General features: G+C 26.7%; 2 protein-coding genes across 4 annotated transcripts in view; one reads left to right on the forward strand and one right to left on the reverse strand.

The window, feature by feature from the left end:
- Positions 1 to 1,348: 1,348 nt before the first annotated feature.
- Positions 1,349 to 10,378, reverse strand: LOC129955617 (RWD domain-containing protein 3-like). 3 transcript variants are annotated; one of them, XM_056068240.1, is made up of 5 exons: positions 10,170 to 10,378; positions 8,491 to 8,667; positions 5,798 to 5,958; positions 4,804 to 4,910; positions 1,349 to 2,654 (listed from the first exon to the last, which is right to left on the reverse strand). In XM_056068240.1, the coding sequence occupies exons 1-5, from the start codon at positions 10,246 to 10,248 to the stop codon at positions 2,534 to 2,536; spliced, it is 645 nt and encodes a 214-aa protein (XP_055924215.1). In that variant the 5' UTR covers positions 10,249 to 10,378; the 3' UTR covers positions 1,349 to 2,533. The 3 variants fall into 3 exon arrangements, with proteins under 3 accessions (XP_055924215.1, XP_055924214.1, XP_055924213.1); XM_056068239.1 differs by having other exon boundaries at positions 1,351 to 2,654; positions 8,491 to 8,766; positions 10,210 to 10,349; XM_056068238.1 differs by having other exon boundaries at positions 1,353 to 2,654; positions 8,491 to 8,766.
- Positions 10,379 to 10,760: 382 nt separating this feature from the next.
- The window catches only part of LOC129961571 (DNA-directed RNA polymerase I subunit RPA2-like), a 40,763-nt gene continuing 36,786 nt past the window's right edge, over positions 10,761 to 14,737 (forward strand). The window contains exons 1-2 of the mRNA XM_056075067.1: positions 10,761 to 10,952; positions 14,611 to 14,688. Of these exons, the coding sequence (XP_055931042.1) occupies positions 10,890 to 10,952; positions 14,611 to 14,688 (141 nt within the window). The 5' untranslated portion in view covers positions 10,761 to 10,889. The remainder of the gene's footprint in view (positions 10,953 to 14,610; positions 14,689 to 14,737) is intronic.

The following is a 14,737-nucleotide window of genomic DNA, read 5'->3' on the forward strand; positions in this document are numbered from 1 at the left end:
GTACCAGATGCCTCAGACTACATATCAGCACCTTATGCAGTCAATGCCACGTCAGGTACTGGCAGTTTTCGGGTAAAAGGTGGTCATAATGTAATGGCTCTTCAGTGTATGGTAAAGTTAAAATTTTAAAACAAAATTTGACCATCTTTATCAAATATTTGTTTTCTTCGTAATTTTCATTTATTTATTTTCATTTCTTTGAATAATTTATTTCTCAAAGTCGGTTTCTGTTGACGAACACCTTCTAGATTATTTCGAAGAAGAATAGTTTAATTTTATCTTATAAGTAAAGTGTTTTATGGCAATATATAAAAGTAAAGCTATAGTTATTAAAGATATAAAGGTTTGGTAATTTGGTATTAAAATAAATACATTGAAAAATTGAATTAATTTAAAAAATAATATTCATTAAAATCGGGGCATTACATAAAAATAAAAAAAAATATGAAATAACTTTTTCCGACTATTTATACAAGGGAAATTTTTTAACTCTTTACCAAATGTTCTTACAAGAATCGGAAAAACTTCCTAATCACTAGCTTTAGGGGAAAAAGTTGTTTTAACAGTGTTTCTGTAGTAAGAGATCGTTACTAGGTAACTAATGATTTCAAAAGGTCCAATTAATTTTAATCTATAGTTATAGATGAAAAGGATTATGTAATGTCTAGGCAAATATAGGACGATTACAGAAGTTAAATTTGCTTTTTGATATTATTAATAATAACTCATTACAATTTGAATTTTAAAATTGAAACTTTTTTATCAAGCTTATATTCTTATCAAATTCTAATTCAAATGTGTCGAAAGGTAATCGTCTGTTTATCTGTACTAATTGTCTGTAATATTGTTTCTAAAATTGTGGCTATGTGACAAATGTTTGATTTTAATCCATGGTTTGAAAACAAAAATCTGGGATCATGTTGCGTTTACAGCCAGAAATTTACACTGACAGGGACGGGGAGGGATGACAGTACCTTTATTAAAGATATGTGAGAAAGTTTAGGGAAAGCCACTCCCACTGGTTTTTATTCAAAATACATTTTTCAATAAAATTTATACTAAGGAGATAAAAAAAAATCCCTATAATCGACTAATTAATTTCTCTGTATTTGCGAATGAGATCGCAATATGGAAATAGTATAAGGAACAAAGCAGATCTAAATTCTGCGGGCTGCATCTACCAGATGCCGGATGTTGTTGAAAAATAATTCAGTCTTCAACTAGAAAAATAAAGCATATTTATTCAGAGCAACCGCCGAGCTTATACTCGTCATTGCTTCGTTCTACAGTAGACTCCCGATTATCCGCGCCTGCCGCAGTAAGGTTTTTTTTTTTTTTTTTTTTTTGACTGATTTTTTCAAAAAGGTGCAGTTTTACAGTTATGCTTTTGTAATTGCATAATACATTACAGTATTAAAACAGTACATATGTATTAATTTTTCTGTGTATCCTTGACGCCTCTCGTAAGTACAAAGCACTGTTCTGTTTTCATTAACAAAATGCATTTTAGGTTAGTTTTGAGTGATATACTAAAATATTAAGCGTTAGTTAAACATTTCCTGCTGTTTATTTTACGTTTTATTGTACATAAAACGATTTTTCAAAGTTGGAATGACTGTTTTCTTTTTTGCTATACCCATTTTTAGCTTTTTTTCGGATTATCCGCGATTTTTGTTATCCGCGGCGGCTGCGTCACCCAATTCCGCGGATAATCGGGAGTGTACTGTATTTACAAATACATAATGACGTCACGCAGCAACGTCACAGTTATACACACGTGGTGGCAAGCAGCGCCACTCACTTAAAAGAAAATTTTTCTTCACAATAATAGTTTTAAATCCTAATTGTACGGGATTGACGTCCCGTACGATTAGGATTTAAAACTGAATAATGGAGTACTCCTTAGGATATCAACGACGCAAAGATGGCAGAAGCTGATTTATTTTGAGGACTGGATGTCAGGACAACACGTTTCATAATTTGCTGCGGATGGGAAAATTTTCTTGCAGTCGTCGGACGACTTTACTTTCGCTTCATCATTTTCCTGGAACACTATGATGAACCATTCAAGAGATGAGAAAAATTATTCTGTGTCAGGATGACACGCTTCTCAATGTGGTGGCAGGGAAATTTTCTTGTGATCGTCGGGACGACTTCACTTTCGTTTCATCAGAAATTCTTTTCTGTTGGGCGCCAATGTGCTGGAATGTAGATTATTATGATCTGTGCAGGAAGCAGCAAGACTGTGTTTTCGGGAATATTTCTTTAATAATCGCATTCACACACTAAACAAAAACAAGACAAGCCATTCAAGTGCGCAGCTTAACAGAACAGCATATCATCTCATTCTCATTACGCTCGCAATGCACTATGGAATGTGTATCTAATCAGGCATCGCCATCTATCGTCCAAAAGAGAAGATAAGAATAATGCAACTGCTACATTATTTTGGTTTTTCTTTATTTCACGATCACAGTGAAAAATAGAAATAACTAAGAGAATAATTTTCATATCAAACATTGAGAAGTAACCATCAGCTTTTTAATATAAGTGGTTTTAGTACTTCTTGATAAATAATTTCTAAATTCTTGAATTTTAAATATTCTTCTAGATTCTTCAAAGTTGATAATTCTTCTACCAAAAATGATGAGAAGCTAAAATGTAAAAAATACACTGTTTTTTTATTCTTGTGTGAAATATGAAATTGCTCATTTTTATGTATCATATGTATAGAACATTTTTCATTCACATGTGGCGGCTACAATGTTTCAAAAATTATATACTTTAAAAGTTAATTTCCATATAATCATGAATGACTGTTTTAAAAATTTATATTTTTGCACACTGAATCAAAGTTTCTTTCTATGTTTGAAATATAATATATTTAGAGCATAAAGAAAGTGATATATTGTTTACAAATAATTTTTTCTGTACTTTCTATTTCAGTCATGGGTTTCTCTTCTGTATTATTTTAATTATATAAAATACAGAATATTCTGTATTAATTTATTTTCTAGATTGGTTCATATTAAATATTTGTTCAACTCAACAAGTGAAACAAATAATTCTTTTTTTATGTGATTAATAACACCTCAGAATTTTGAACATACATACTTGCAAATGTCTTTTTATGTAAATCATTGTCTAATTTATTGTAATGCAAGTCTAACTGCATTTAGAGCAGTCGGTTTTATATTAATATTAAAAGATTCAGCACTACAATTATAAACCAATATTTTAAACTTAAAATACAGATAAATTATTATTATTATTATTTTTTGTAAAAAATTATTTTAATTATCTTTAATATTATATGTGTATGGGTTATAGATAAACTTGTTTATCACTATATATTGTCTAAAAATGTAGAATTAAACTAGACAATTTCAAGAATATCATTTTCCACATAGACTTTTACATGATTCTTTGATTTTAAAACAACAACTAAAGGAAACCCAACTTTGTTCAAATAAAAAAATACAAAGTGTAATTAAAATTTTCTGGAGGAAAGGAATGAAAATTTATCTTTCACTATCCATCAAGACTCAGTTAATAGAAGATAATCTAATTTTCCTCATATAACAGGGAAAAATTCAAACAGGTTATAAATATGACAATTAGATCCCAATCTCTGGCAATAAAATTTTTATGTGAAGAAGAGTATTGGGAAATTGGAAACTAAACAAGCTACTACTAGAATTATAGATTTTGAAGGAACATAAAATAATGCAAACCATTACTTATTGATCCATTTCAGACCACCAATGCATTGCAAAATGTGAAATTGAATTATAATTGTAAATAAAATTTTGAAAATGATGTATCTCGCATAATCCCTCTGAGTGAATCAAAATTCCACAAGTGTAACTAACAGCTTCACTGTGGAAGCCACTGCCATTATAATAGCCAATGTAAAGTAATACTAAAATTATAAAAAAGTTACTTAAATATAATACTGCCACATTTTCACATTTTTCTAGGGATAGAAGAATAATAGTGTCAAATAAGAGAAAACGCAAATGTAGGAAACCATTACAAAGCTATGGAGAGACCAACAACAGTGATTGTGAATGATGGGAAACATTAAAGACTGGAACATAAATAATACTGCAATACCATTAAATTAAAAATTCATATTGAATAGTTCACTCTTAGTATTCTGTTATCATATGTTTCGTCCTTTTTTACAAAGTTATAGATGTACTTTACTAAAAAGCACGAAAAGAAACAAATTTTTATAAATTTTACACAGCATCAACAAATAATTATAAATAACTTTAAATATGGAAAATAATAATTGTAAAATATAATGAGTTCATGAGTCTTATTTAATTTACTTTCATTTGCATTTTCTAATCATTTTAATCAAGAACTTTCACTACATCTCTTATATTCATTAAAATTATTTTTAAGATCCAACTGTAATCGTTTTAGAAAAAGAGCAAAAAAAAAGAAAAAAAAAATCTTAAAAATTAATTTAGACAAAATATTTAATGAGTAATATACTGAATTAATGCGTTCTCAAAAGCAGGATTATAATGATTTCTTAATAGGAGTGCTAGAGTAGAAATTGAAAGCAAAGAAAGATCTCAATAAAATTTGTTTTATGCCAACATAAAAAAAAAAACACTTCAACACAATAAGATTTGGTGTTGCTGGCTCCTGATTAGTCATGATATTAAACAGAAAGATTAGCGGAAAAAAAATCAAGCTTAAATATTAGTTGCATTTTGTTAAAGATTTTTTCACATGCAAGAATGCTTTTAAGTTTTATAATTTTTATATAATAAAAATAAAAATTACCTTTTTGGACTATCTCCTTCAAATAGTATTTTAGACATTTTTTCTTTACATGGCTTTCCAGAGGAATCTACATCAATACAAATTGTTCTATGATGAATGATATAATCCTATAAAAAATTTGATGAAATGAAATAAATTTTATTTAAATCAACAAACATTCATAAGATACTGCTATGGCCTGTGTATAAATATTTTAAAAAGTTTTTAATAATTGTGAAATTTTTTGTTAAATAAGAAAATATCTTTAACAAATTTATCTCACAATTCAATTAAATAACTATATATTTTCTGTCTTTCTAAATAAATTTTTTTTTAAAAACCATGTAATTACTTTTTCAGTTTTTCAACAATGCCATCAAAGGCCAAAATAACCATGTTTTACATCCCCCTCCCTAATCCCGATTGCATTGTAGTATATTATTTAAAAATCAATACAACTTAATGAAAAGATAGTACCTCATTGTCTTATAACAAAAATGAAATTCAAAAGTATGATATAATAAATAACAATTTCTCAAATTACTTTTAATGTTATTTTTACCTAAGAAGATAAAAAAAACATGTTAAAAAATGATTAGAATTTTATAACATCAATAGAAAGGGAAAGAACATGCTTATCCTCAATTTTTTTTTAATCCCCACGTTCAGCAAGGTCAACATGGGGATTAAAGAAGTTGCAAGATAATAAGAAGTTACAAGAACTTAATTATAAATTTGAAATCTCTTTGCATGCATCAAAGAAAAAAAAAAGACCTAAATCTTGAAATAATGTAGGTGATTCTTAAGTAAATATTTTTTCAACTTAATTAACACATTTAAAAAAAAAAGATTTAAGATATTTTGCCAAAAGAATATTTAAGAAATAAATTATTCCTTACACATTCCTTTTTTATTTTGTTTATAATGAAAGTAAAATATTCCAGAAATAAATTATTATATGCATATGTTAGTTACTAACTTCAGTTAAAATAATCATTTTTGATATATTGCTTACTTTCACATTCTTTTTTGAACCTTGGATAATTAAGAAAATCCATTTCTGACAAAATATTAGAATACCAACAATATTTAATTCTGATGCCCAAGTGCGTAATGCTTTTAAATATCTATTTCTCTGCCTGATGTGATCAATCAATATAACAGCTGTATAATCATCTGTAACATAAAATATTAAAGTTTTAAAAGTTATGGAATAATAAAATTTAGAATTATTTACATAATAAGAAAGAAATGGCAGAAAGCTTATGCAGTCTAAGCCAACATGTAATTACCCCTTGCAGCTTTCTTTAAAATGAAGTAATTAGCTTTAGTTTGATGATAATTCCTGAACTATTATTAGTTTAACTATCCAAATACCTTAAATGTTATTTTTATAATAACAAAGTAGATTGGGTTGAATAAATAAAATTAGTCACAGTTAATTATTCTTTAATGCTAGGGCTTCTAGAAACTATAGTTTCTAAACACAACTGAGATCATATATTAATGAATTTTGGAATGACAAATATACTGGACATATATTAGCATATTGCATGTGTTCAAAATATCATTAAGTAAAAATAATTCATTTTGGAATGACAAATATACTGGACATATATTAGCATATTGCATGTGTTCAAAACATCATTAAGTAAAAATAATTCATAAAATCTTCCATATTTGAAACATTTCAGCTAAATCTTATAAATATGCTACTAATGCTAAATTGTATGTTGTTATGAGAAACTTCAAGTTAAACTCAGCAAATTAAATAGAAATTCATATTTCTATTTAATTATACAGCAATGTCATGATGATAAGGCAATAAGTTGCATACAATGTTTTTAGTACACATGGACAGATATACTCATTGGATTTATTAAAGCCTATTCATTCATCATCTTTCTCAATGAAAATAAGTCTACAATACTAGAAAAATTGGATTCGCCATGGTGAAAAGGCATTATGTGAGTAAGCAGTTACATTTCATAAACTCTTCAACAATTATGTAAAATTGTCACTTCTGTACTAACAGTTCTTATAAATTTAATTTCTGCGTACAGTTTTTTTTTTTCTCTTAAAATTAAAAATACCACCAGAAAGCCCCTGTTCTAATATTTACTGAAAGTACAGAAGGTTAAGGGTTCACTTATCATTTCAAATCATATGGAAATGGTAGTAAAAATACTGCCATTTACAGTCTATATTCAAAGCATTGTTCATGCTTAAGGTTTTCCTGAAGTAAATTTCATAACTTTTTATATCCTTACTTGTACTTGAGATAATAAAAAAATTTCATATTAAAATAAGATTAAAAATTATTTTTGCATATAAAAGGAAAATAAACAAGGCAGATCAGTTCTTATAAGTGGCCCTCAAGCAAAGCAAGTTTTGATGACTCATTTTCTGTTTCTTCTGCTTCCAAAATGAGATTGTGTGTGTGTGTGTAAACAACTAAGAAATATAAAAAGAGCATAAATACAATTTGCAGATCATCTTCAAAGGAACTGCTTTCAGTATGTTGCTTTAAAAATTAAAATAACTTTAAATAAAATGGCAAATAAATTTTTACAACCCAATTTAAATACTCTAATACAAAATTTCTCAAGATTTTTTTTCCTCTTTTGTACATTTTGACAACTTACCTTCACTGCTCCCAAATATACCATCTTTTCACTTATGTTCAACATAGCTATCAATGTCCACCATCAGATTTCTGTATAACCCTAAGACCATTTCACATATATCTAGGAATACACACACAATAGGCTGAGAAATGATATTCTATTACAAAGTCTATAGGATTGTCAACTTGTAAATCAATCAGCCATGGACTGCAATATCAAAGGGATGAAATATACAATTGCCTAAGGATCCTGAAGACTTGAGATTGTGTGTGTGTATTTTCAAAATAATCTCATTTTGTACTTTCATTTGATTCACAAGAGGCATTTATTTAAACATATTTGAATTAAAACCAAGCATTCATTAAATCTGGGAACATTATTTTTGACATATTTTCATTTTATAGAAAAGGATAGAGAATGCTTTGTGATTTTATTAATATTTTGTTTAAAATTACTTTGAAATTTAAATCTTGAATTCAACTTGCTTGAAGGTGCTCTGTAATTATATTTTTCTGATTTCAATTTACTATAAAATCTGTTATTTAAAAGCAACTCATACTGTTACCAAAATAAAACCTATAAAAAATATAGTTTTGGTAAAGGAAAATAGATTTCTGAAACTTACATTGCTTAGAGACTTCTATATATCTTCATCTGGCTGTAAATCAGCCAATTACAAAACAAACTGAAACACATTTATCTGTTAGAAAACATGAAAAATATCTCTAGAATAATATTCTGAAAATTAAATGATACTTGATTTTAATTTTGATAAATTGGAGTACATAGCTCCTAGAAACAAAAGTTAAAACAAATTTAATTCACCCAGATAATAATGCAAATAAAAAATCTTGCAGTTTTAATAATGTAGATTTTAAATCACACATTTTGGGTGAATTTTAAAATTTACTATCAGGGAAAGCACAGCATTTCCTATTAGGAGTTGAGAAAAATGGAGATAAAGTGGCCAAATGGCAAGCATAAATCTCAAAATACTACTGAGCTGAATTGAACCTTAAAATAGTAATCACTAGAAAATAGAAATATTAATTTTTTAACTAAAAACAAGGTTGAACAATACCTTCACATTCCAAAGCTTTATCCTGAGACAGTTCATATTTGATAAAATGTTTTTCAAATATTTCTCGAAATTTGATAACTAAATCCATTATCATAGGAGATCCAATTAATTCTTCAGCATGATCTCTTATTTCTTTTTCGATTGAAATCCTTTCAGCTTTTAATAACTTTGTTGATGCTAAAGAGATTTGAGGTATTACTTGTGGATACTGCTCAGGAATTTCAAAAGTCAAGCAAATGTCTTCTGGTAGATTAAACTTTAAAATATGACATTGACCTAAATCAGTCAAACACAATTAATAGAGAAATAAAATATCATTTAAAAAAAAATTTCAAACTTTTAAATGAAGAATTAAAAAAAAAATGTATTGTAATAAATTAATTTGCTTAAAACTAAAGATTCTTCCTCTGATTTTAAAGTTGTTTTTTCAGTTTCAGGAAAATTTTCAATTCTACTACTAAGAGAGATTATGTGTGTTTGTACTCCATAGGCCATACTTTTCAACTCAAAACTATCAAATCTTGTACAATGGCCAGGCACATGTTAGTACGATTTTTTTTAAAAAATTAATTAGAATTACAATTTATAAAAAATTAGAGATTTTTCTTTTTCTATGAAAAATTTGAAAACTATTACATAGCATAAAAAAAAACTTTTAATACAATTTTTAAAAATTATTTGCATAATTTATAGCAGCACATTTTATTCTTGAAATAAAATTCAAATCATTTTCATTGTTTCATCCAATATTGAATGATTACATTGTTAAAAGCAAAGGAAAGATATTTATTATTTGCCCAATTTACAAGAGGAACCAGAAACTGAAGTTACAATAATGAGAAAGACAACAAATAATTAGAAGGTAGATTACTGGACAGTTGTGTTTTTAATGGCACTGTAATATCACTGGACTCGACTCCGTTAGCAGTGTTCATACAGAATTGTAAAAGACTATTAAAATAATAACCAATGCCTCTCCCAATTTGATGCATAAAAATAATTTTTTGAGGAAATGAATCAACTTTAAAAGTATTTCCAGTACAATATTTTCAACATATAATATTACATTGAAATAAAATTTAGCATTAAAATACTTAAATCAGTTATAAAATTACTAAAAAACTTTAAAAATTAATTATAACATTATTTACTACATTTAATAATTAAAAAAAACATTATTTACTGCATTTGCTGTATGCATTATTTTTTCAGTCAGATGTTCAAAAAAAAAAAGTGAAATATTTTATTAAGGAAAATGAAATATTTAGTTCAAAAAGCATGCAAGTTTGATGAAAATGAAGCAGGAGGGGGAGTGTAAAAAAGTTTTCTGCAAATGAAATGAAAGCATATATTCATCAATGAATTTTGGTAGAACGCTGTTTTATCAACAAACGTTCTTTCCAGCAACATATAAAATAGTCCCTATTTAAAATATAAAAATTTTCTAGCGCACAGGCTTGCTGAATAATTCTTGCAATAAATTTACATAGCCATCCTAATTAGACTGGCATTTAAAAAAATCTGAAAGATGAAGTTTATTATAACTTTATAACTATGCCCTAATGCAAAATGTATCTAATTTTAAATAATGTATTTTTCACCCTTCAAACTTTCTTTCAGATTCCACCAAAATCAAGAGTAGAATATATTTTCAAAATTGAAAAACAAAACAAACGCACTTGAAATAAAATGTGTAAATTCACGTGCGTCATAACTTGCTTTTAAACATTCTAATTCATCTAAAAACGAAACTTCCATTTTAAAAGTTCATCTAGAGCAGGAATTATCAACTCATCACATCAGTGGATACAAATCTTTACTATTTTGTCACAGTAGCAATCACCCCAATTTGTCGCCATGTGGCAATTCAAAATAGTAAATACGCAAATTTTATGATTGCCATTTGTTTTCTAAAAATGTCAAATACAATACGTATATTGCTTAAACAACCCTAGTCGCACAGCGGCTAATAGAAATTATTGTCATATTTAGATTTTTTTTAATTTCAAAATTTTGAATTGAAAGAAGGTATGAACTCTTTTGTATGTACTATTTATCTATAAAATTAATTTATGACTGATTTCCATTACTTATAGTATATTTGTTTTGTATAATTAAATGATGAACTTAAAATAAAAGGAGAGGAAAACCGGCACAAATAAGAAGCGTGTCCAGTAAAAGCTGCGCATACGCAAGAACGTGTTTGAGGTCTAGAATTCAATTTAAGTCATGCGCATTAATGCAGTACTTCCTTCTCAAATTCATCAATAAGCAGTCGTGTGTACGCACGTGTTAGCTAGCTTAAACATGCATCTGCTTTTTCTTACGATTTTCGGAAGGCTTCAATGAGATACATGCTTAATCATAAATTTGGTTTTCAGCATTAATAAGCGGAAAATATGCCTAGTCTACGTGAAGTACAAACACCTAATTTTGGTGTACCTAAAGATAAACAATACGAGGTAATATAAAACGTTTAATAATAGTATTGTTTGATTTGTATGGTAAAATCAAAGCTGTATTAAATAAAATCGTCAGCATAAATTTACAAAACTTGTATATAAAGAAATTTATTTTTTCAAGATAATAATATAATTTATTGATATATGAATTTTTATATTCAGAAAATATCAAATAACTTTTAAAGTGTTTACTACTTGAATATTATGTACTGTTTTAATATTTGCTTCAAGTTTTTTTCATTTTACTTGCTCAGTTTTAAATTGCAGAAACTAAATAGTTTTAAAGTAGCTCTTATATATATAAAATAAAAAAGTATATTTTCTTTCTTTCTGTGCAATAACATAGCATTTACAAATAGTACATTAATGATTTTTTTTTTTTTTTTAGTTTTGTATACCTGAATTTCTTTTATTGTTATGTACATTTTTTCTCAATTTTTATAATTTTGTAACAAATAAGTGTATCTAAATCATGTATGCCTGAGGGATTTTTAATGAAATTTTTTTAATAAAGTTTTTATTTATAGAGAAGTATTGTAAATCAGTATTTCTACAAACGCTATTCTTATTAATTTCTCTTTTATTATAAGATACATATAAGAGCATTATATTGTTAAGTTATTTCACACTTATGATAAGTAGAAAAATTTTGGTTTAAGATCATAGAGAATAAATAAAATATTTTTTTTATGCCATATTTTATATGCAGCTAATAGTTGTACCTCATGTGTTATTGATATTTTGGTGCTGTAATTCACAATGCTACATGTCATAATGGCAATTTCCTCACAGTGTCAATTATAATTTGTTATGAATTTTTAATTAAAAAATACTTAATAAAAAATTGTAAAAATTTGTATTGGTGAAGGCTATTTTTAATTAGGAACATAGTTTAAAATTTAAAAAAATTATGTATTCCTTACTCTTATTTATAAATATTTAGGCAATTGTGGTTAGATAATTAAAAAAAATCATGAAATGTTGAAAACATGTAGAGATTTTGTTTATTGGTATTAATAAACATTTCTGGTTTTATTTTGTGCACAAAAATTAATAATGTTTCTCTTTATGTAATAATTTAATGTATCTTTCTAATAATTTTTTAATGTATCATTATAAATTTTTCTCTTGCACATGTACAAAATTCTGTCATGAAAAAATATTTTATATGCAGTTTCTTGCATTGCCAATAGCACTTTTCATAATTAAATGCTCTATTGAGGATTATCAGCATATTATAAATGACCATAGTAAGATTTTATTATATTAATGATGGATTTAGATATAGCATGGAAGGCAAATAAATAAGTGTTGAAATTTATGCTCAGAAAAATTATAAATTGGCCAGTTTCTATAATTTGTATGTAAAATAAGTTTGACCTAATTTGTGAAAGGAAAAAGATCGATAGAAGAACTCATGTGAATAATACAGCACTATGAAAATTATATGCTATCTTTTACTCATTGCAAGTTATGATGGATAAAATGTTATCATTGAGGGAAAATCTTATTTTATGAAGTTTTTGGTTAACCTGCAAGCAAAATAAACACACATTTTCAAAGAGTAAAAAAAAAATCCTATAAAATAGCATTATTATCAAAGCACCTGGACTTAAAATGAAGCTATAAGTGCCAAAACATTATCAAGATGCATAATCAAATTGTCACTCAAATTTTTAATATTGAGTATTGCAATTATTATTCTAGCTACAAAAGTTAAATTTATCAAAACTCGTCTGATCCATCAGCTTTCATATGGGCCTGAAATATTTTATCAGTTCTAATTTCACTTAGAAGAATTCTAGAGAAATTTTGTCTTTCATTTGCAATATATCACTGAAATTGGCATTTTTCGAAACAGATATTTGTTGAAAAGTCAGCAAATGAAAGGATGATTGGTAAAGGGAATATATGCAAATCTATCAGTATGATTATTTCTCATATGAAAATGTATGTCTGTTTGTTTCTGTTGTGTTTATAAATTAATAAAAATGTTGTTTTTTCTTATTTGATTTTAAAATTTTCTCTCGTGAACCTAACTATAATGAAAGACTTAAGGTGGGCTAGAAATTAAAGTTAGAAATGAGAATATCCCTTATTATTTTTTATGCAGGTTTTATTGATGTTTTGTAAACAAAAGACTAAATTTCTCCTGAACTTAAACACTAACATGGTTTATTGTAAGTTCGTTCAAAAGTTGATGGGGACAAGTTTTTGGTAAATTATTTGTAGTATTAAAAAAATTGGTAAGTTACCAGATTTAAAGCTATCATCATTGGTATTTGGTGATTAACTTTATAGTAAGGTGACCATTCGTACTGATTTTACCAGTACAGTACTGGTTTTCAGGGCATAAGTCCTGGTTAGTCATTAAACAAAAGCAGTACATGAAAAGTACTGGTTTTAGATTAGAAAACATTAAAACAAAAAAAGTAATAAAATAAAAATAATAAAATTAAAACTGGCAACCCTGATAATTCCATGTGATATTGTCAGGTGTCGCATGAGCAGGACTGCCACGAGATAGGTGGATTGAAATTTTTAAAGCCTTTAAAGAAAATGATGTGTCCAGTAATATTGGCAAATTGGTAGAGTATTGCCTCTGTATGCCAGGAACTAATGCACCGACCGAACGGGATTTTTCTTTATTAAACAACATCTGGACTAGCGGGAAAACCCAATTGAAAGTGGAAACTTTGAAATCCTTGTTGATTGTCAATAATAATTTAAATGCAACCTGTATGGAATTCTATGAAAATATACAGGAAAACAAAAATTTGTTAAAAGCAATTCATTCCTCAGAAAAAAATAAAAAAACAAACTAAATTAAATAACTCCTTATGTTTTATTATGTTATTATATTAGGTATGGCTTATCATGTTATGTTTATTATGTTTTATTTTTATATTGTAAAATCATATTTTAGTTTTCACATTTCTTGTGTTTAAATAAACGCAACATTTTTTGATATCTAAAAGTTTTTTTATTTACTTTGGTATACAGGTTGGCCGTTGGGTGAATTTGTGATAAAAATTTATAAAATCTGGGCGTGGCTGGTCAAAATTCACGTTGTCCTGGTTTCAGATTTTAAAAAAATGGTCACCTTACTTTATAGCAACTTGATTTTCAAAATATTCCACCCATTTTAGTATTTATTTTTTATTTTTTAGCAGTTTTATAGTAAAGACTTGATAGATATTGGTCTGGATCATTGCTAATGGAATTATGCTTTTTTTTTCAATAAGATTTTTATTTATTTATTGCATGAAGCTACAATTATACGCTCTATTGAGTAAATAAAAAAAATTGATTTTTTTTCTTTTTTCTTCAGTTTAATACATAGACATTGAATTTAAACATTTATACAACATATTAGTTTCTTTCTTCTTAATAAAAATGTTAATTATAGACATTATAAGAAATTTCAATATGTATTATCTTGATAAAATCTCGCCATTATTTACATGCATGTTTTAATTATCAAGATTTTGGTGCAGTTTCAAATTTATAGCAATTATTTTTCTTATGGTTTAAAGTTTATTATTTTTATATTTTAGCTTTGCTTGTTGCAAGATAGTTAACCTTAACCTTTTTACATACAATAATTATATTTTTAAAAATCTCATGGTATTTTTAAATGCAATTTTGTCATTTATAGGTTTTATTAAATGCAAGTATTGCCCATGTTGACTCATTTAATTATGTGTTAAGAGAAGGACTCACTCATATGATACAGGTAAAATTTACATTTTGCTTTTAAAAATATGATCATCTTTAAACTATCC

This window comes from Argiope bruennichi, chromosome 2 (assembly GCF_947563725.1).
Source record: "Argiope bruennichi chromosome 2, qqArgBrue1.1, whole genome shotgun sequence".
NCBI lineage: Eukaryota > Metazoa > Arthropoda > Arachnida > Araneae > Araneidae > Argiope > Argiope bruennichi.